A 22616-nucleotide genomic window follows, 5' to 3' on the forward strand; every position below is an offset into this window, starting at 1 on the left:
GAAAACTAGTAGTCCCGTCACATGGGTAAATCTGAACCACATCATGCTTCTGAAACATCAGAATCAGAGTAGAAAGAAGAATTGTGTTTTCTTTTTTAATAATCAAAATAATCTCCCCTTTTACAATTCGAAACAGCACAACAACTGGAGTGATTGTGTTGGACAGCAGGTTGCCTTTCTGTGTGCCAAAATGTTCTTGTACAAGACCCCAAGCCCAATTCTTTCCAATGACAGATGATCATTTTATATGGTAGAATCAGCATGTGTGTAAGTGAGAAGATGTTAATGACTATTTGAGATGTTTCGAGATAAGATGTTTTGCAGATATTAGTGTCATTGCACATTTCTGCAGACTGAAATTTAGTTTGATGACTTTCCTTGTGACTGCAGCATAACGATAAAAACAGCAGCAGGTGGATAAAAGCAGCAGTATATAAAATGTGAAATTAAACAGCAAAAACAAGCAAAAAAGGTTTCAGTTGTGGTTTAAAATCACTTCAGGCGTCAAGCAGAGGATGTACAGCCATGAACAAGTACAGTCTGCTTATGTTAATTATTTACATTTTCATATATGCCTTTAACACAAGAATCTGTTTCCCTGAGAAATATAATCATCTCTTGGTTTTAAAGTTAAGTGATACAGACCACCTTTCAAGTGTCCATGCGAGCTTCTACACCGCTATAATAAGTGGTTTTGAAGCGCCACCTAGAGGGGAAAAAGAAACAGTGGAGGGCGCCTTTACATCATCTAATAATGAGAGGCTTTTTTTTTTTTCTTTGTTTTGTTTTTTGTCAGCCCTTACAAAGGCTGGAAAAAAAACTCAACTATACTTGTATACATGGACTCAGTCACTAAAGTGAAACAGAAGTTGGATATCTTCTCACATTATATGGGAATCCAGAGGAAATAACGGGAGCCTAACCGCGGCTGACAGCAGGGGGCAGCAGTGAGCTACAACACCCACCAGCCGGCCTGTTCCAAGGAAGAAGAAGAGCAGGAGGAAGAGGAGGAGGTGGAGGAGGCTTTGGCAGCTGTATGATATAATACACCAGGCTGGTCATGTTGTGTAATTTCACAATATGTAAGTAATTGACGCTCGTATTATGAACAGCAGTTATTCCAGAAAACACTAATACGATGTCTTAAGGCTTAACGTGTTGGTATTTTCACCGAACGATTTTATTTAAAGCTTCACATCTGATGATGGTCGACTAGCTTTAGCTTTGTAGCTTAGCCACGTAAACAAAGGACGGCTATGAGATATTTTACCGTTGAATTAAGTTCATTTCAATGTCATGTCTTTCTTTTTCTATCGCATTTATGTGAAACTTTACTTTGGACATTTTGTTTAATATCCTTTCAACCCACGTTTTAATCCCGTCGGTTTCTAATATCAAGAGATTAAGAGATGCAGTAGTTCAGAGTTAGAGTGGTGGAAATATGAGTCAGTGCACATAAACTTTCTCTTATCTGATGAATCTTTCGATGGATTGGAAGCGATGGGAAGACAGAGATCTCAGTGACTTAATGGCTGTTTCATGACTTGGTTGGCAGCTGCACCATCAACATGCCTGTAGAAGGCAGAGAGGACCAAGAGCGTCCTCCTCTCTCCAGCCCGGCCAGCGCCGCCCTCACCCCGGGAGGGATGGAGGAGGACGGGACCACAGGGGGCTCAGCAGTCGGTGCTTTCCCGGACAGCAGTCAGGGGTCTGAGGCTGCTGCAGCCTACCCTGCCAACACTGGACCTGAGGAGAGCGGCATAGGTGAGTTTTGCAACATATAGAAAAATGACTTGTTACACAGCTTATCAGGGCAGAGACTTGGACCTTGTTTACACCTGGCAATAAATGAGTTTTGCAGTGTTGTATTGCAGATGACGAGCATTTCACCACATGAAATAACAGGGGTAAATCCGCCTTGAGGAAGATGACTCTTAGAACCACTTAGAGAGTTAGGGATGAATATTGAATGTTAATACAGTGGCATTGCCAATGTCAACATGATAACAGCCACTACAGCCTTTGGTGCATGCCCTTTTAATAAGATATACAAACAGAAATCCAGTATGTTATGTAAAGAGTGTTTGTGTCATAAAGTGTTGGGTTCACTCAGGGTCACTTCTCAGTCACCCATAATTTTAGATGACTTTGTGATTTGTAAAAATTATGAAGTGAACATTGGATGTCTTAAATCCGCTGTTAAAGTGACTCAAGCCTGAGAATGGGCTTAGAGAAATGTAATATCAACTGAATTCAATGATCAGATCTCATAGATTCCACCTTGATCCAAATGTGAATGGAGGTATTACAGAATAGTACCAATTGAAAAGTAATCAAGATGAAGTTATGTTTGAATACGATCTTGATTTGTAAATGGAGTTGGTGTTGATATTTCTGTATTATTATTAATTTATCTGTGTTTGACTTGTGTGCCACTTCTAGCTGGTAAAAGGCCTGGAGCCTTGCTGCATATCGACCGACTCCGCATCCAAGCAGCATCTGCCAGTTCTGGAGCTGATGAACTGCAGGGCCTCGGTGTGGCTGTGTATGATCAGGATGTCCTCGAACAAGGTGTCCTGCAGCAGGTGGATGAGGCCATCCAGGAGGCCAGTCAGGCTGCTGCCAAAGCTGAGGCTGAGAAGGAGTACCAGTCTGTCCTGGATGATGTTAGGTAAAATACAAGTGGGATTGTTGGTATTGTGGGATTATTTTGTGTTCCTATAAAATAACCTGCATGAGATAATACATTCCTATTGAGATGTTACTTTGCAAAAATCACTTATCAGCAGTGGTAAAATCTGTAAATGTGTTTCTATAGTTGGAGTAATCTTTTACAACAGTAGGTAATATAACAGTTTATCTAGGGCAAAATAGGAAAAATACCAGATTTCCCCTTTTTCCTTTATTTTAGAACTTGATTTTTGTCTTAAAATAACTCCTTAAATGTTAAAAAGAGACTGGTCCGTAACACTCTGCTCCTAATTATGTGTTTCAGGTCAGTTACAGCATCGCTCAAACATATCAACAAGATAATCGAGCAGCTAACTCCCTACGCAGCTTCCAGCAAAGACATCAGTAGGAAGATCGAATCTGTCAAACGGCAGAAAGAAAACAAGGTAAGATACTGTTACAAACCTTAAAATTTATATCATACTGTTGTACTGAAGTGATTTGAAAACATCCACAATCTTAAAAACAAAATTTCAATGCAGGAGAAACAGCTAAAAAAAGTCAGAGCCAAGCAGAAACGACTTCAAGCCATCCTGGGAGGAGAGGATGTTCAGAGGGTGGAAGCTGAGCTCATGGCTGAAGATGATGAAGAAGGTGATGCTTTGTTTGTATTATTATTAAAACGTTTCTCTATTCTTTATGTGCTGTACAACTGCCCAACAAAAACTTCAAGGGTAGATTTTAGGAGTGTTTTTGATAACTACTTGTTTGTTTTCCTGGTACCAGAAGCTGGTCCTTCCACTCTGGGCAGCATGCTCATGCCAGTGCAGGAGACAGAATGGGAGGAACTTATCCGTAAAGGTCACATGACTCCATTTGGTACTCGAATCCAGCAAAAAGAGGAGAAGAAGGGGCCTCGGAAATTGATGCTTGCGGAGAACTCTGCCTTTGACGAGTATCTGGCCGACCAGGCCAAGCTGGCGACTGAGAGGAAGCGAGTCCCTCTCCTGAAGAAGAAGAGAATCTCTGGGCAGAGCCCCGACGCGAAGGCCAGAGGGACATCTAAAGGAAGGGTTTCCTCCTCCAAGGATAAGAAACTGAAGAAGCGCATGCGGAAACTGCAGATTACTGCTCTGAAGGCTCATCCTAAAGCTCGACCCAAGTCTGAGCCTCAGCAGTCCAAGTTGAGGAGGAAAAGACAAGTTGACGGAGAGGACACCGACAGCGACGGGTCAGAGTTCGTGCCCAGTGACGAATTGATCGATTATGAGCAGGAAGAGAGAGAAGCCATGGAGGAGGGGTTTGGGGAGGATGGCGATGAGGAAGAGTATGAATTGAAACCATTCAAGAGAAAAACCGAGGGGCGAGGGAGGAAGAAAGTAAAGCATAAAGACAGCGAGGAAGAATACTGCCCCGAAAGTTCAGACGAGGAGGATGACGACAAGGGCAAAGGCAAAAAGTGCAAAGACGATGGAGATGTGGAGTACTACAGGCAGCGGATAAGGTACGGTCGTGATTCCAACTGTACGCGCCGCTATAAACTTAATGTGGGATTTATGAAGCAAAGGTGCAAAAAGTTTTCATCCATTAGTCTTCTTCTAAAGAGAAAGCTGAAATTTCTGTTGGCAAATGACATGCTCAACAAACACCAGATTGAGCCTTTTACTTTGCTTCACATTTGTAATGGCAGTGGCGACAAATGTGCTATTGTTATTCTTTTCACTTAAGGAGAAAAGCAGTTGGTTTTCCGCTGGCTCCATGGTGCAGAAAGAGAGCTAATCCCAGATGAGATTGGCAGCTGTTTCTTGACTAAGCAAATTCACTCCCGCTCTTCTTCTCCCTCTCTGCTCTCACACTGGCCTAATTATCCTCCTGCACATGGTTTTATACACTCACTCACTCTAATGCTCAAATTAATGGAAGAGCAGCCCTAATGAGATTTCATATTTATAGCTGCCAAATAAATTGTGTTGGCATGTGTCCTTTTTCTAGACGATAGTGACTGAATGTCAATTCAACGGCACAGTCGCAGCATGGATGGCGAGGCTAGCTTATAGGAGCAATGATATTATTAGAGCAGGCGGCATTTGTAGTTGGTCGGGGGTGGAGTGGGGGCAGAAAAGTGTAATTAACTGAACCAATGCTTAGTCTTGACTTAATTAGAGAGTGTGGTCTCCCAGGCCCAGCTAAAGGACCAGTTTTGTGGCAGGGTGACAGGACCAGGCCCAAATGAAGATGGATTCTTATCCGCTGCACCTCACACCTTTCTGGGGAACTTGCACTACTAATTGTCTGTATCAATCTTCATTTGCTGCATGAGGACTGTGCCTCTAACTGCCCTCTCTCCCGCACTATTAAAGCCGTTCTCCTTTACATTTCCCTTTTTGCTATAGACGTTCCACCGCTCCAGGGAAATACCCACAACTCAAAACATTTCCTATCTATGCACCTGTGCAGACGAGTCCTAAAATAAATCACTGCGGAGTGCATGAGGTGAAAGTGGAACATCCATCTATCTGTTCTCAGCAAGCACTTATCCCATTTAGGGTTCAGTGTTCCCATCCTCAGTATGCAAAGTTTACACCCAGGGTGGGTTCTTCATGTGAGACGAGCCTCATTTGAGGGATTTAATTGTACCTGGTGTATAACGACAATAAAGATCATTCATTCATTCATTCAAAAACAATATTCTCTCAACATGGCATATTTATTCTTGCTTCTGTTGCCAGATTGTTTGCAAATTTGACTTACAAATTATTGTGAGTAAAAGTAAAAAAGCAGTAAATGATTTGGTTCTGTTTCAGTAATATTTTAGTTTGAAAAGCCTTTTTTTCAAAGGAAAGTAGACTTTTATTTTTGGTATTTTGTCTGACAGCTCAGTGAATTTTCCTGCGCTCTCGCTCTCTCTTTCTCTCTTCTTATTGAAACTGAGAATCTGTTTTACCATCTCAGTGTGCAGATATTTCATTGGTATTTCTTAATTTGTTCACCAGGAGATGGAAGCGGCAGCGTCTCCGAGAAAGGGAGGAGAGGAGGGAAAGAGGCGAGGAGCTGACAGACGACAGCGATGCTGAATTTGACGAAGGCTTCAAGGTTCCTGGTTTTCTCTGGAAAAAACTTTACAAGTAAGTTCACGACGAAGCATCAATATTCTGCTTTTCTGTGCAGTTTGCTTTCCTTCCATTCTAATTTTTTTTCAATTGTCTGAGATAACCAAACTGTGAATGCAGTCCAGTTCGGATCCTTGTACCTCCTCATGTTGACTCAGACATACTTGATCAGGTCTCTGTTTTGTCCACACCATCATTTTCAGTTGACCATCATCTATTTTTTCATGCTGCAGGTGGTTCCTAATAAACACCGGCTTTATGTTTGGGGCTGTTTTCCTCTGCTGCATAATAAGTTTGCAGTCAATTGAACACCTGCTGGTATCACTTGATGAATATGTTGCCTTTGACCACACAAGCATAAAACTTTTCCACAGTACTTAATTGTGTTAGCTGACAAAGTGAATACAATCCATGTATAATCTCACACGTGGAATCATGTTACGACACCAATAATGCCAGGAATTTAAAGTTAAGAGTTGATTTTGTTTTTTGCTGTGATTGATCTGCCCAGATGCTTTTGATCGCCTCTTAGGCGTTTTCCCCTGCTGATCTCTGATGGTGTGTGAAACCCAGCAACTTTACTTTTATGATCTTAATGAACTGTTGCATCAGTTGTAACAGTAAATGCTTCCATGTCATTTCCCTGTTACACATTTCCAGCTCAGTAAGACCTGTGAAAATTGTGAGCAAATTAGTCCATCAGTAAAGTTTATACTTGATATGTTTAATCTTGCTATAAGTCAGAAGTAGTCAGTGTTTCAGAAAGTTTTTGCTTGCATTTTTGCTTAAAAAAGTAACATCACTTTAAAGGTCGGCCTGTTAATTAAAAATAAGTTTGCCCAGCCAAACTCTTCTGTGACTTTATCTCTTCATTACAGCATTTATGCATCACATCTAACTTTGTCTTTCTCAAGGCACCGATTCACTTCGTGCTCTTTGTGTGAATTTAATTGTAGCACAGTGCTGATTTTTTGCCTTGCCAGTACAATCATCGTTCATCTTGAATCAAGCTGTTTGATCCGACGTCTCGGTGAGACGCACTGTGATTTGCGTGCCGCTCTGCTCTTTCTGTGTTCGTTCGAATGCTCGTGGCTTCTGTCAGGTGCAGGTCTTTAAACGTCCCGAATACTTTTCAGGTACCAGCAGACAGGTGTGCGGTGGATGTGGGAACTCCACTGTCAGCAGGCGGGAGGCATCCTGGGAGACGAGATGGGACTGGGTAAAACCATCCAGGTCATCAGCTTTCTCGCCGGACTGAGCTACAGCAAGCTGAGAACGAGAGGGTCCAACTACAGGTACAGCCGCAGAAACAAATGCGCGCACTAACAAACTGTGTCCAGAGACTGTGTGTCTGTATGGTATGAATATTTGATTAGGGGGATTTCTGCTTGAGAGTGTTCATCTGAATTATTAAACATGTTTCAATTATCAGACTCTTCACTTTCTTACTGCAGACATCAGAGAAAACACTGACACTCTGTGTGTGCGTGTGTGTCTGTGTGTGTGTGTGTTACTGTTAGAACACTTAAATGAATTTTAGGCAGCTGAGGTTGGGGGAGGCGCAGGTGTAGAACAACAAATCAGCCACAGAAATCATGAGAGAGTGGTTGTGATAATCTGGTTTTACTGTACTCTCACGCATTTAGTAGGCGGAGCCTCCCTGATGGTCAATACTCTGTCTAGTATAGACGCCCACAAATTGATTGCCTGCAAACTCAATTATGGCCCAGTATCAATAGCCTCCACAAGGCAGAGGTTCATACCAGCCCATTAGTGTGTGTGTCTGTGTGTGTGTGTGTGTCTGTGTGTGATAAAGTTCTTGTAAATTTTCACAATAGAGATGATACCTCCACGCATGTTTTGTGCCCCGTTTCATACGGCTCCACTTTGCTATTTGATGGTCGTGTTATTTTCCATGAGTATTCGGTGCGTTTACTTATCTTCTCATGCGTGGAAGCATCACACACAGCGTGCACGCCTCGCACGTTCTCACCCATTCCTTTGCTGCGATAAGCTGTGATCTCCTGTTATTTGTGGTAGAAATGATGACTGTAATTTGCTAATGAAATTTTGCTGAGCTTATATAAAGTTAAATGAACCAATTTCTTTTGTTTACTCCTCTTTATCGCAGGCGTGGGATTAAACATACTGCTCGCTGTGTGCGTTTGCTCATAGGTACGCCGGCCTGGGCCCGACGGTCATCGTGTGCCCGGCTACAGTCATGCACCAGTGGGTGAAGGAGTTCCACACCTGGTGGCCTCCGTTCAGAGTGGCAGTGCTGCACGAAACCGGCTCCTTCACCAGCAACAAGGTAAGATGTGACTTTCTGCTTGCTGGCGCTCAAAGTGTAGCCTCGTTTCTGGTCTTTTTTTCCTCCGGGGGGCACCAGAGGTCTGCTCATGCAGCATTTACCTTCTGACCTCCCCCTCTTCCTCTCTGCCAGCGTTGCCCACTGGTTCTCTCTTTGAAGCACGATGAACACCAACGATCGTGGTTTTACTGGCAAAAATGTGGGCTGATAAAAGTTGGTATTTGTTTTTTTTTTTTTTCTTTTGCAGGAAAAATTGGTGCCAGAAATAGCCTCGTGCCATGGCATCCTGATCACCTCGTATTCAGCCGTTAGGAATATGCAAGACATCCTGCAGCGCTACGACTGGCACTACATCATACTGGATGAAGGCCATAAGATCAGAAACCCAAACGCTGGAGTTACGACTGCCTGCAAGCAGGTATTCTTCTCACATGACAAACGCAATTACAAATGAAGACCATGCAGTAATAACTCTTTATGAATATATTTTAGTTGAGAATAGTGAGTCGACTCTTCTATCTTTAATTTGGTTCTTGCACTTTTTGTTCTAACCTTTCAGAGTCGGAAATGTCCTGTAACTTACAGGTTTTTTTTTTTCCATTTACTCTCCTAGTTTCGCACTCCTCACAGGTTCATCCTGTCAGGTTCACCGATGCAGAATAATTTGAAGGAGCTCTGGTCTCTGTTTGACTTCGTCTTCCCTGGCAAACTGGGGACCCTGCCTGTCTTCATGGAGCAGTTCTCTGTGCCCATTACCATGGGAGGATACAGCAATGCCTCGCCCGTACAGGTCTGTCAGTATCTACACACAGACAGGAGAAATCAATGTGCAGTTTTTTTAATTATGATTCTTTAATATTTTTCATTTTAAGTGTAGTTGAATCTCATTTAAAAACTCTGATCACACACATGCAAATCCGCACAATTTCAGAGAGCTAAATGGAAGCAGGTCCGAACGAAAGACAGCGAGACGGTGATACAACAGAGCCATTAACTGTAGTGCAAGATAATGTAGGGCCATGCAAAGGAACTTCATCCCCAGTGTGTGAGAGAGGGAGAGGCTAAAGTAGAGAGCCAGTGAGCCAGATTGTAGCCCTTTGTCATTAGTGTCCAATCGTTAATAACCCAGTGACTGTATAGATTTAATTATTTAAGATGGCTATTGATGCTTCTTCCGCTGTCGATAATAAAAACCTTTACTAATTATTAATGTTATTAAATGGTCAGAGAGGGCAGCGCTCCACTGCTTTATCCTCCTCAAAATCCTCCGACCAGAAAAGCAGGGCCTGGACTGTTAGGTGAAGTGTGTGTAAGTACAAGGAGATGTATGCAGAAAGATGCGCGTGGGGAGGCGCTTTATGAGCGCGCTGATATGGGATCCATTACCAGAGCGTGTATTTCGCAGCCCCTTGTGAATCCACTCAGCAGCTTGCGCAAAGATCACTGGATTGCTCTCTGCACTCCTGTCCTCTTCCACTCTGACCTCCGGTGATCCCTAAATCCCACCGTTGCTGTCCCCTCCAGCTTTACTAAAGGTGTCTTTTATCCCTCCGAGGATCTCCGGTGAGTTAATGTTTAAAAGGCTTGCTGGCTTTTAGCGTGGACTCCAGATGAGGTGTAACACACCATTTGCAGCGGAGCTCGTTGTGTGGGAAGAGACCAGGTCTTCCTCAAACTCCCGCCCCGTCTCCAGTGGAGCGGGCTAGCAGTAGCAGATGAAAGAGCAGCGCTTCGTCCCGGGAGACCAACAACACTCTGATCAATGTTTAATGGCTGGAATGGCTGAGAGGGACAGCAGCGCGAGGGAGCGAGCACGAGAGTGGCTAAATGACAGCCATGCCGGAGGAGCGCTGACAGGGTGTGTTTGTTTATCCTGAAACGTTTGACTCTTGTGAATTTTTCAGGTGCAGACGGCGTTTAAGTGTGCGTGTGTGCTGAGGGACACAATAAATCCTTACCTGCTCAGAAGAATGAAGGCAGACGTCAAGGCCAACCTCTGCTTACCTGACAAAAACGAGCAGGTACTCCTCATACAGCGAGACCTACAGCCCCGAACTCCTGGATCTCCTAACAGGGGACGTGTTTACCTGATTGGACGTGACTTGGTGTGCCACGTCTAAGGAGTATTTGATGAATGTCCATGGCTCTTGTCAGATGAAGCCAGCTAATAAAATCCCAGCAAAGTAAAAGGACCAAGTATTTATTAAGGTGGCCGGTCTCTGGTCTGTCCTTGCGGCTGACGCTGGTTGGCTCCTCGGTCCACTTCAGCTCATTAAGTCAGTCCCTCAGGACAGCACCAGCCTCAAAAAACACACGGCTCTCCTCTAATTTCTCATCTCACACTCTTCACTTCATCAAGGGGCTTTAAAGCGGATGTTCTCTGCTCATTACGCGCCCTCACGCTGCACCGTTTGTGTCTGTGCAGGTTCTCTTTTGCAGATTAACAGAAGACCAGCGTCAGGTGTACCAGAGCTTCTTAGATTCCAAAGAGGTCTACCAGATTTTAAATGGAGACATGCAGGTAAGCCAGCGCTTGCTTCGTGCTTCTTTGTTGAGACTTCCATATTAAGATAAAGAGTCGAATTCGTGCTTGAGATCTTTTACAACAAAGAGCCTTTCCCTTTTCATTGTTCAACCACCTAATTGATGAATTTCATTTTACTGTCTTTCACCTGGAAATATGACAGTGTGGTTTTAAGATGCTGCGTAGAGTTGAGGGGAAACTAACCGTTGAGTGGCGATTTAAAATGACTTTGCCAGGGACGTTTTGTTAAACCCCTTAAAAGCCTGACTTTAGTATTCTTTAAGATGCACAATTTAAGCCGGGTGGATAGTTCCTCTTCTCACATTAGCCAGACCCTTGAGAGAGACGCATCCCATTTATCACCGCTGACCAAATGGACGTGGTCGGAGAGCAAAGGGGTGACCAGATTGTGTGCACACACGCTCTTATAGACGCATTCAGTGGTCACTCTCAGTCCATTAACCACCATTACTTATGCAGTGACCATTGGGCCTTCATCAAGAAACACGGCCTTTATTGTCCGTAAATAAATTATGTAACTTACCTATACAGGCTGAAATGACTCTACGTATTTGGTTAAAAGTGGAGCGCTGTAAAGTTTACCGTCAAAAATTCAAACTCAACGATCTGTTCATGAAAACATTCTGCTTTCTTTTTCCTTGCTTCTGCCCTTTCTGCAGGTTTTCTCCGGTCTGATAGCACTGCGGAAGATCTGCAACCACCCAGACCTTTTCTCCGGCGGGCCCCGGATGCTGAGGGGGATCCCAGAGGACCAGCTCACCGAGGAGGAACACTTTGGCTTCTGGAAACGCTCGGGCAAACTGATCGTGGTGGAGTCGCTGCTGCGCCTCTGGTTCAAACAGGGACACAGGGTCCTGCTCTTCACTCAGTCCAGACAGGTCGGCAGCACGTTCTGCTTCAGCTGGATAATCTAAACCATGACGCCGCTGTCATGAATACACCGATGAACACTCTCGTGTGTAAGAGTAAGACAAAGTGCAAGAGAAAGAGTGTGTATATGTGTTAGAGGCCCCAGCTGTTGCAGTCAATAGCAATGAGATTATACCTCAGAGGGAACCTGAGACCCTCCCTGTCGGTATCTCTGTCCATGTAATATTAATCTGCACTAATCCTTTTAGAGATAATCCAAACCTCAGGCCATCTTTTCCTCTTTCTGCCTCTTCTCAGCGATCGTCCTGCCCTTTTTTTTTTTTCTTTTTTTTTTCTTCCTCTCAGCTGTTTTTAAACATCTGCTGCTCCTTGCTAGATGCTGGACATCTTGGAGGTGTTTGTAACGGAGAATAACTACTCCTACCTGAAGATGGACGGCACGACCACGATAGGTTCCCGACAGCCGCTCATCGCTCGCTACAACGAGGTAAAGATCAGCCATCCCTAATGGCTCTGAGTGTTTCTGATGAAAATCCTGTCCTGAGGGAGAAAGCGCTGCAGTGGAACCCTGCTCACCCCGAGGTGGAAACACTAATTGACGGCAATCTGTTGTTCAAAGCGGCTCTAGCATTAGTTTTGTTTTTTTATCCTGTCATTATTTGAATGTCTTCGGAAGCATGCAGTGATATTTTCTTATGATTATACCCAAAAGAGATCATCAGAATGAGTGTAAAGCTGTGAAAACGGTGCTCATTAGTCACTAACACTTTTCCCGCTTGCTTTCCTTTGTTACAGGACAAATCCATTTTTATTTTCTTGTTGACCACTAAAGTCGGAGGACTGGGAGTCAATCTGACTGGAGCCAACCGAGTCATCATTTATGACCCTGACTGGAACCCCAGCACCGACACACAGGTTAGATACAAACCGTATATAATATCCAAATGAAACACTTAATAGTTCAATTATTTTAAATGTGAGTCTGATTGTTACATAAAGCAGCTTTATTTATTAAATGTTTCCAGCTGGATACTGATGCCTCTTGCTTCTCCCTCTCTGACATTTATTCCGTTTGTACTCGGAAGAACACTCAGCAATGCGTTCTCCTTTTTCCCTCCCGACTTTACACCTTGATCCTATAATTGAATGTTGCTTGCAGGCGCGAGAGCGAGCGTGGAGGATCGGGCAGAAACAGCAAGTGACCATTTATCGACTGCTGACTGCAGGGACCATTGAAGAGAAAATCTACCACAGGTCAGACAGCAGCTTTTCACATATGACTGTTATTAGTTCTCCTTACAAACATTTTCAGTCATATAACACATTAAAAAAAAAAAAAGAAATAATTAAATTGGGAATTATCTTGATTTTTTTTTTTTTTACATTTTTCTCAACTAGTCCTCTCTGTTGTCTTCCCATCGACTTCACACATTCATGAATATTGGTAATGACTTGACTAATTGCTTACATCACCCTTGTATTAGTACTTGCAGTCTGCCAGTTCTCAGTAATTGAAAAGCTCTCCTACATTATTAAATGGCCAATTGAGGACTTCTAAACTGTTGCTCTGTTTAGTTTGCGCCTGTAAAGAGCTTTCCGGAAAGCAGGGTGCAAGAAAAAGCAGGGATTCTATTTTGATACCTGCAGTCATGAAGTTAACTAATTTTATCATCCATCAGCCAAACTACTTTGCGGTGACACAGAATCAGGATCACCTGCTGAGGTAAAATAGCAAATCACATGCAAGCATCTAATTATTTTATGTCTCTTATAATCCAGGCAGATCTTCAAGCAGTTCCTTACCAATCGCGTTCTAAAGGATCCAAAGCAACGACGGTTCTTCAAGTCCAATGACATTTATGAGCTTTTCACTCTGTCTGATCCCGACGGAGCTCAGGGAACAGAGACCAGCGCCATATTTGCAGGTCTGCTGATTATTTTATTTGTACATTTTTGCTCTCACTGAAGAACCATTCTGTTTTGCATTGATCAAATTGTTCTATCTTCCCATGAATTTGCATTTTTTTTTTTTTTTTTTTTTTTTTTAATCCTAAAATAGGAACGGGCTCTGATGTAAAAGCACCCAAGAAACCAAACAGACCGAGACCATCGCCGGCAGCAAACCACGGCAGTCAAGAACTTAAACACTCCTTAGCAAACCGGAATGAAACGCTCGCAGTCGGAGGACCTTCCTCGACAGATATTCCAGGCCTGGAAGCTTCTCAGGGCAAAGCAGTGAACAGGCCCAGCGCTAACCAAAACGGCATTGATACAGTCGCAAACAATTCAGCCAACACACAGCGCGCGGGACAGAATAACAACAGAGACTGGGACGCAGCCAAGCCGGCAATCGATGATTCAAACTCACCCGGCTATCACCGGCACAGAGAGGCGAGCTCTGCCCTGACTAGTCCACAGAAACACAGAGAGAAGAGGAAGCACTGTGACTCCGCCGCCGCGGATAAACACAAGCGCAAAAAGCGCAAACACTCCCGGGACGCTCGGTTCGAAGGCCAGCGCATCTCTCATTTGGTGAAGAAAAGGACCTTTAAGAAGGGAGACGACGAAGACAACGGAACCGGCATCCAGAAGAAATCTGATGATTACGTTTTGGCAAAACTCTTCAAGAAATCTGGTAGGATTTTTTGTTGGAAATTCTTTCCTTATTTCTGCCGTGTCTCTGTGATTTCCTTTAACAGTCGGCCTCTGTGCTGATTTTCCTTGGTGGTTCTTTAGGTATCCACAGTGTGATGCAGCATGACACCATTATGGAGTCGTCCAACCCCGATTACGTTCTAGTGGAGGCGGAGGCCAACAGGGTGGCCAAAGACGCCCTCAAAGCTCTGAAGGTGTCTCGGCAGCAGTGCAGGCTGCCCTACAATAGAGCTCCGCCTCCGCCAGCACGGTACGTCGTCTCACACTTACACTGAGTTTTAATTTCTCAAATGTCAACATAAATAACTTCTCTTTGTTTTTACATTTTCAGAAAACGTTTTGGGCAAAAGAAGAATTCACTTTTAGAAGCGCCTTCTGTTGAAAGTTCCCCCATATCCAACAAATGCAAGGTAGTAGCATGGTTCTTATCAAACAATATAGCAATATGGATGATGAGGTTATTGATTTTATTGGTTTCTCCTTTCAGGATGCTGCTATTGTAAAGAAATCCTTGTCAAAGAAACCTGGTTCAGGAGCACATTTCAGTGGGGAGGTGGAAGAAAGTGACTCAAACTCCGCCCCGCTGTCATCGTCCTCGCTGCTGGCCAAGATGAAAGCTCGTAATCACCTCAACATCCCCTCAAGGCGCCGGGAAGAACCGGAGGAGGAGGAGGAGGAGGAGGAGGAGGAGGAGGATAATGGCTCCACAGCTTCAGGAAGGAGCCTCCCCAACGCTCCGCCCACCGAGCACGACGAGCTTTTAGTCGATCTGCGCAACTTCGTCGCCTTCCAGGCGAACGTGGACGGGCAGGCCACCACTCAGGAGGTGCTGGAGTACTTCAAGCCCAGGCTCACCCAGCAGCAGGCGCCCGTCTTCAGAGAGCTGCTCAGGAGCATCTGTGAGTTCCACCGGACCAACGGCCAGGAGGGCATCTGGAGACTGAAGCAGAGCTTTCGCTGACCGAAGCGCCGCCTCACAATGTCTGATCTGCAATATCTTTTTCATCTCTCAGACTTTACCTCTCGTTTTCTTCTGTCAACCTGATCCGTTTAACCAATAGAAGTAGAATCAAAATCATTCGTTAACGGTTGTTTATGAAGGGGCCATATAAACCATTATGTGGTCAAATTTAATGATTATGACTTGTCTGTCTTGGTAGTGAATTCCAGCTCACTGTCTGATTTCTTTCAGCTGCATTGTGACTGTCTGATATTTATGCTTCTTTGTTCTGATCTTTTGTTTCTGCTCACTGCTCTCTGTACCTGGTTAAACTTGAATTCTGTCTATTTACACGAATATTGGATCTACCTGACCTCCAGTAACAAGATACGTTCTCGGTGTGTTGTCACAGCTTCTCTTGTCTCATATTTTGTACAATGTTTCTATAAATGTTGAAGCAGCAGACATGTACACTGTAAATAAGAAGTTACCACTTTTTGGTGGTTTTTGTAATAACTGACTTGCCTGTGAGTTGTACTGAGGGTGGAAATAAAGTGAAATACACTCACTCACTGCTTTCATTGTCAAAAAAATAATAAAAAGGAAAAACTGTGAACCTAAAAATTTTATATGAATATATTAAAATAATGCATTGATTACTGCTTTATTTTCCTTTTTTATGGTATTTGTGTGCAGAAGGGAACACTTCAATAAAGTACCTAAAAATATGAGGTAAAAAGTATGCCAGCTAATAATTCCTGCATAAACAATTTATATTATTTTGTGAATCAAAATTGAATATTATTGCAAGATCAAAATCATCAGATGACTGTAAAAACAACCCAGGCCTAAAAATAGGGCCAGAAATCTTGCACATACCTAAAGTTAGTTTGTGTAAATGTCTGAGAGCTTAATTTCATTTCAGCCATTTGCGCAATTGTCAGAGGAAGGAGCGGAAAGGCGCTGACAGGAAGCACAGGCGCACTTCAGGCCCGCTCTCTCTTGTCAGAGTTGTCTAGACCAAATATTGGGATAAAGTTATCAACCGTTATTTGATTTCAATTTTCTCCACGCACCTCGCCGAGGTCATAATAACAACTTTATTTTCAGTGGTGCATAAATTAATTACGCGCATTTAATAACTAAAATATCATTATATTCCCCCTTTAATAACATAAACGCTGCACGCCAGGGAAACCCTTAATAGCGCGGGGCCCTGTAACTGGCCATTATCCGCCTGTAATGATATTACAGAACCAATTACGCGCCATTAGAAGGGATTTTCTGCACTTTATGTGGTTTAGTCCAATCCCGCACTCCTCTTCTAAATTTCAGCTGCTTCTCGAAGCCTCATTTTGCCTCCACCTCAGAGACGCATGGCGTCTGCGCTCTGCCGTCCCAGATGCGCTTTAAAACTAATTGAAAGGGTCCCGCAGCAGATCATTTATCTGAGGAAGCGAAATAAATCGCAGGACCCCTTGCTGTGAACAAAATCAAAAATTTGGCCTTGTGAGTGTTCTACGTGCGCAACCCCTTGTAAAGTGGACCCGCTAACACACCCTGACGAGCAATTAACCCGCCCGACAGTCAATCTAAAACCCAAAAGCAGTCATCCTCCTTTTTTTAATATATGAAAGAACCAAATAAAAAGTGCAGCGGGTATGTGTGCATGTTTATGGTTAGGGAATATGCCTGACTCTGGAATAACAATCACTTGTGATGAATTTTTTTTTTTTTTTCCTTTGGCTCCAGAGCTGAACTGCCGTTTGCCACCATGGACATGTCTCCCATCTCTCTTTCTCGCTCTATCTTTATTTCTTTCTTTCTTTTTTTCTCCAACACACACACACACACACACACACACACACACACACACACACACACACACACACACACACACACACACACACACACCAGGGGTTGAGGGTGAGAGAGACAAAGCCGTGATAATCCGATTAGGACCAATTAGGCGTGAGATTCTGCGACACAGGCTGAAAGCCTTAACACTCTGTAGACAGTTATACAGTTATAGAGACATCTGGACACTCCCAGAGAGGAACAGGGGGAGAGAGATGTAAGTGTGGCGTGTGTGTGTGTGAGAGAGAGAGAGATAGAGAGAGAGAGCGGAAGAGAGAGAGAGCGAGAGCTGGACACTCCCAGACAGATCCAGCGAGTCACTGGAGCAGCAGCCACTTTGCTCCGGAGCGCCAGCCCGCCTCAGCATCCTCTCCTCTCCGCAGGTAGGATGCGCTCCTCGCCTCCGTCAGCATCCACACCGCTTCCAACTTAAAACGATTTCACCACATCGTTTCGCATCGCGCTGCAGACGCCTCCGCCGATGCGAATCAAACTTTTTGTGTGTGTGTGTTTGTTGCAGGTTCAGTTCCGCCGCTCCGACGCGAACCAGGATGTTCTACTTCCACTGTCCGCCTCAGCTGGACGGAGAGTGCTGCCGCTCCAACACCTGTGAGTTTTTCCTCTCGTGCTCACTTCACATCTTCAGTTGGATTTGTTTTAATGCAGTCTTTAAAGATTTCTCGCGTCTCTCTCGTAAAGACGCGGTGTGTGAAGTTTTGTGGCGTTTCAGCAGCGAGTGCGCGAAGTGTGTGTGTTGTTGGGAAGCGGACAATAGGCCCGAGCAGATGTTTTTCTTTTCTTTTTTTCTAAGATATTTTATACTGTTGTTCTCAATTAATAATTTAAAGTAAGGAGACCCAGGCTATAAAAAGCAGTTTTTTTATTGTGATGACTGGAAAGCCGCGGTCAAACACTTTTAAAACACGTTTTCCTTAAAATCCAAACTTTGCGCGTAACGCCTGAGTCATTCTGGTGTGTTTAGTGTTTCCCACACCTTGAGATGTGTGTGTTGGGGTTAAGTGTGACCTCCCCCCTGAAGGCTCTTCTGGTGGGAAGCTGCTGGTGTCGCCCCGGGGCAGGAGGGCCGCTCTGTCCCGGGCACAGATGTTGGGTGTCATGGCTCTCAGCCAGTCATGGTTCCCCTCGGACACACACACCATCAATGTTTCATGCTCCTAATGGAAACGCAAACTCTGTCTTGCTTGTGCCAATATTTATATTCTTCTTGACGCATTTCTTCTTTTCACTGCTCGATTCAAAGTTACACGACCCCATTTGCTGATTTAAATAAAAAAAAAAAATTGTATTAATTTTAGTTGACACATTTTCTTAAGCTGCCAAACTCTCTTTTATCGCCTCGTTTTTTTTTCCAGTGAATACAAGCGGATTTGGCAACCACGCCCCGGCTGACTTTGATGATGGATTTCTTCGCAGGAAACAGCGCAGAAACAGAACCACGTTCACACTGCAACAGGTAATTAAACACACACACACACACACACACACACACACACACACACACACACACACACACACACACACACACACACACACACACACACACACACACTTTTGTTATATTAAAAGTAAGGAAATTGATTATATTATTAAAAAAAAGTTGGCCAAGTTTTCAAAATGAGGGACTTTGGCAGAGTTGTGCCTCTGAGATAACCATCACGCACAAAAATGGAGGCCTTTATCACTGGCTTGAAGACAAACCGAAAACGCAATATCGTAATTGCTTTATATATGAGGATATAGAAATACTGGATTAAGAAAATCTTCATGAAATATTATTTGTCACGTTAAACACTGCGTGGGCAAAAGTGTAAATTGCCTTCTCGATGCAGGCAGTCTATTTGATATGAAGCCAATGTTTGAGCTTATTTTAAGAGCAATTCGCTCTATTTATGCAACAACCTCTTTTTCCCTGTCGGATTTGAGAGAGTTAAAAAAATATATTTAAGAAATAAAATGGAGTGTAGATTGCTGGCAGGTCGTTTTGACGCTGTTTTTCGCCCAGCTGGAGGCTCTGGAGGCGGTCTTCGCCCAGACTCACTACCCGGACGTGTTCACGCGCGAGGAGCTGGCCATGAAGATCAACCTGACCGAGGCCCGCGTGCAGGTGAGTCGGCGGCGGCGGCGGGCCGGCGTGTCCCGGCCACGTCTGACCGTGCGCGAGAGGCCAAATTAAGCCACTCCGTCATCCCTGCGATGCACTTTAATAACATCAACATAATGGTTAATATTAGATTAGCTTGATTAATCGGTCATTCATAATTAACCAGCGATAATGTTCTTCACTAATTTGTCCGCGTCTTAGAGGCAGGGATACATCATCCGTGCACGAGCCCTTTTTCCCGGAAAGGCACGTGTGCTTTGAAAGTGGGGGGAAAGTCTGCAGACTCCGGGAAACTGATTTTTCTTTTCTTTTTTTTTTTTGTCTTTCTCATTCGGTCTCACACACAAACACACACTCTTGAAAACAGACACACACCGCGCACCTTCATTTTGGCAATTTATATTCCGCTCCTGCCCTGCACATATGCGCCGTTATAAACTTGGCCAGATGTAATTAAGTTATGTGTCCTGTATGTAATTTCCTGCATTCCAGATTCGCTTTTGGGTTTTGTTGTGCGCTGAGATCTAATTGTGGGAAATATAATAGTTTGCCTTTTGTTCCCCAGGGTCATCTTACTATCGCTTAAACCCAATGGCGGGGTTGATAATGGAATCCAGTGCTGTAAATTAGGGATTGTAAACAAATTATTCCCCTCCTAATCCGATTACCACATTCCTATTATTAAATCTGAACATGAATCCACCGCAGTATGCAGGGATATTAAACTTACATTATTATTAGAAAATAAATTTCCTTTCTGTTGTAGTGTTGTTGCCCCCCTTTTTGTAAAGTGTCAATGGGCCTCCCCCGCATTAAGAGCACTCCGCAAATTGAGATTAATGGAGCAATTATAGCCCATTCAGAGATGGGTGTGTGTGGGGGGGCGCGACTTCTAGCTGGAAGGTGCAGGGGTGAGATAAGTCCATTGCTTGTATTGTTGTCCTGCCACCAAAATGTTGTCCTTTCTTTATGCCGAATGAATGCGCGCGTTTTGTTAGGCTGTTGACATCATTTATACCCTGGAATACAATAGGAAGGGATGCAGAGCACATGCACACCGACTCTAACCTCCATTCACACATCATGATTAATGCCTGCTAGAACCAAGTCCTAATCGAATCTGATGTTGTCAAACAATCACTAAATAGGGAAATAAACGACTTCATCATAGCTGCCTCTCTCTCGGGCTGCACAACTGTCAGTGGGAAGTCATTAAAATATGATAATGAAAAATTGCTCAATTAAATGTTGTTATAGGCAGTGACCTTCATTCGATTAAGATAGCAGAACTTGGCTATATGTTTTCAGGTTCTCGGCTGCGTGATGGGGAAGTTTTGGGGATCAGTCAGTGACTGAGGGCAGTCAGAATGCTCACATGACAGATCAACACACCTCTTCAGATAGGTCAGAAGGAAAAAAAAAAAAACAGGTTTTACATCAACTCTGGCTCTAATGAAATGAAAATTTATTTAGACCTGATTAGGAAAAAATATACATTCTGAAAATTAATATAAAAGGAATAAAATAAGTTGGCATTCCAGTTACTTCTTTATGACTTTAGTTCATTTCTTTTCTTCTTTGATTGCAGGTTTGGTTTCAGAACCGCAGAGCAAAGTGGAGGAAGACGGAGCGAGGAAGCTCAGACCCTGACGGAGGGAAGGAGATGAGCGAAGGCACGCCTCCGTCCCGCAGCATCAACTCTCAGTCCCCGGTGGATCAGGCCAGGAAGCAGAAGGAACCTCTGGAGATGCAACAAAGGTGAGAAAGATGGACCGATGATTGTCTGAGCTGGTACTGCCGTGGTCACGCTGATACCACTTCTTTGACAAAATAAAATCCTGAAGTCGAGCTGCAGACTAAGTGGATCTGTGTAATAAAAACAAAATTATTTACACTGATGGACGGCAATAGAAAGCCTGCTGTATTTCAAAGGACATGCACCTGTTCTCCTCTTCCTCCTAGAACAAAGTATAGACTTTTTAAACCCTCAAGAAAAAAACTTAAATAAATTAAACAGTTTACCATTTCACTTTTTATTCATTCTTTCCATTCATTCATTGTTTTTTGAGCACTGCCAGCTCGATTCACCAAACATTTTGCTGTTTATATAACAATAATAAATTCTATTTTGGCTCTGATGTATAGATGACACCGAAAAAACTGTAGATTAAAATGCTTTTCAGTTATTTTGATTCTGATTACAACCATTTAAGACACTTGTATATTATAGTAATTGATATTTGTAGATGTGTAGGTGCACTAAAAATATGAAATGTCAAATTACACATTTTAACTAAATAATTACAGGGAGTGTTTGTATTCTCTCCAGTATCAACAGGACCGTGGGTCCTGGTGGTCCGTTCTTTCCCTCCTGTATACCAGGCACTCTCCTCAATTCTGCCACCTATGCCCAGGCGCTCTCACAGGTCGCCACGCTCAAAGGTAAAAGTCTTTCTAATTATTTTTCAATTAACAATGCTGATGAAGATAATGAAGATCTGATTCTTATTATGAATTTCATTTTTTGCTTCTTTTTTTCTTCAGGTAACGGTTTATGCTCCTGCTGTGTTTCTGACCCCATGGGCCTGTCCTTCCTGCCACCCTACGGTTGTCAGGGCAACCGCACCGCCAGCGTGGCCGCCCTGCGCATGAAGGCCAGGGAGCACTCGGAGGCCGTGCTGCAGTCCGCCAACCTGCTCGGCGCGGCGGCCGGACCCGGCGCCGGCGTGGGGGTCCTTTCCGGAGTGGGCGTGAGCGCGGCCGGGGTGGTGAGGCCCGCCGTCGGCCCCGCCATCGACGTGCCCGGCGCCGTCGTCAGAGGAGCGGACAGCTCCAGTCCCAGCCCCACCGCCAAGGTCCCCGTCCTGGGCGGCGGCTCCGACAAACATCCTCACTGCACCAAGGAGGCGCTGGAGAAAAAATGAGGCACTGGACACAAACAAGGATGTACTGATTCTCTAAATCTGTGTGATCGTGCCTGTTACTCCTCCTCTACTCTCCTCCGGTCTGACGACCGACCAAGCACAACGACTGGAAAACGACTCCAACAAACGGACTGGAACAAACTTTTCTGCTATCACAATTTATGGATGCAAACATTAAGATATTTATTTGACAGTAAATTATCATTGTGAGAGATGCCGGTGATCTGGGGCCTCGTCACCCCGAAAAAAGCACAACTGTGGTTTTGGATCTATATCTGTCTTCATGCACTCTTGGACTCTGTTTGAAGGAGTAAAATAGATACAACGCGTGTGCAACAAAGAAATGTTAGATAATGTGAATTTAAATATTACATCTCCTCTGTGTTTGATTAAGAGGACGGATGCTTACATTGTGAATGTTCCTGCATGTAAACTGTGTGTGTAGAGCTCGTGCCAGGACAGCGAGGGCTTTTTGCAGCATTTTTGGCAATATGACTGACACTGACGCCATCCGTCCAAACAGTCGTCTCTCATTCTTTTGATTTTAAAGTGAAAGTGCACTTTAATAATATTAATCAGCCATTTCATTTGTGTGTGTGTGTGTGTGTGTGT

General features: G+C 43.9%; 2 protein-coding genes across 3 annotated transcripts; both read left to right on the forward strand.

The window, feature by feature from the left end:
• The first annotated feature begins 1008 nt into the window (after positions 1 to 1008).
• On the forward strand, positions 1009 to 15771 carry ercc6 (excision repair cross-complementation group 6). Of its 2 annotated transcripts, none has more exons than XM_030106577.1 (22): positions 1009 to 1082; positions 1556 to 1764; positions 2443 to 2671; positions 2996 to 3116; positions 3213 to 3324; positions 3460 to 4174; positions 5664 to 5795; positions 6917 to 7075; positions 7956 to 8091; positions 8339 to 8509; positions 8705 to 8881; positions 9996 to 10112; positions 10517 to 10612; positions 11296 to 11514; positions 11883 to 11993; positions 12302 to 12421; positions 12666 to 12760; positions 13286 to 13431; positions 13566 to 14141; positions 14243 to 14411; positions 14493 to 14571; positions 14649 to 15771. In XM_030106577.1, exons 2-22 carry the CDS (start codon positions 1569 to 1571, stop codon positions 15120 to 15122), a joined length of 4350 nt encoding a protein of 1449 aa, XP_029962437.1. In that variant the 5' UTR covers positions 1009 to 1082; positions 1556 to 1568; the 3' UTR covers positions 15123 to 15771. The 2 variants fall into 2 exon arrangements, with proteins under 2 accessions (XP_029962437.1, XP_029962436.1); XM_030106576.1 differs by having other exon boundaries at positions 3457 to 4174; positions 14649 to 15770.
• Positions 15772 to 17484: 1713 nt separating this feature from the next.
• On the forward strand, positions 17485 to 22616 carry drgx (dorsal root ganglia homeobox). Its single transcript, XM_030106635.1, has 6 exons — positions 17485 to 17567; positions 18332 to 18432; positions 18982 to 19083; positions 20669 to 20838; positions 21410 to 21522; positions 21625 to 22616. The coding sequence occupies exons 1-6, from the start codon at positions 17510 to 17512 to the stop codon at positions 22002 to 22004; spliced, it is 924 nt and encodes a 307-aa protein (XP_029962495.1). The 5' UTR covers positions 17485 to 17509; the 3' UTR covers positions 22005 to 22616.

This window comes from Salarias fasciatus, chromosome 13 (genome assembly GCF_902148845.1).
Source record: "Salarias fasciatus chromosome 13, fSalaFa1.1, whole genome shotgun sequence".
Classification (NCBI taxonomy): Eukaryota; Metazoa; Chordata; class Actinopteri; order Blenniiformes; family Blenniidae; genus Salarias; species Salarias fasciatus.

Bases quoted from the DNA above. Each gene is read 5' to 3' on its own strand.
- ercc6 (XM_030106576.1), top strand. From the start codon at position 1,569: ATGCCTGTAGAAGGCAGAGAGGACCAAGAGCGTCCTCCTCTCTCCAGC. The intron at 4,175-5,663 runs GTACGGTCGTGA...TTTGTTCACCAG, and splicing joins TACTACAGGCAGCGGATAAG to GAGATGGAAGCGGCAGCGTC. The intron at 5,796-6,916 runs GTAAGTTCACGA...AATACTTTTCAG, and splicing joins CTCTGGAAAAAACTTTACAA to GTACCAGCAGACAGGTGTGC.
- drgx (XM_030106635.1), top strand. From the start codon at position 17,510: ATGTTCTACTTCCACTGTCCGCCTCAGCTGGACGGAGAGTGCTGCCGC. The intron at 20,839-21,409 runs GTGAGAAAGATG...TATTCTCTCCAG, and splicing joins CCTCTGGAGATGCAACAAAG to TATCAACAGGACCGTGGGTC. The intron at 21,523-21,624 runs GTAAAAGTCTTT...TTTTTTCTTCAG, and splicing joins ACAGGTCGCCACGCTCAAAG to GTAACGGTTTATGCTCCTGC.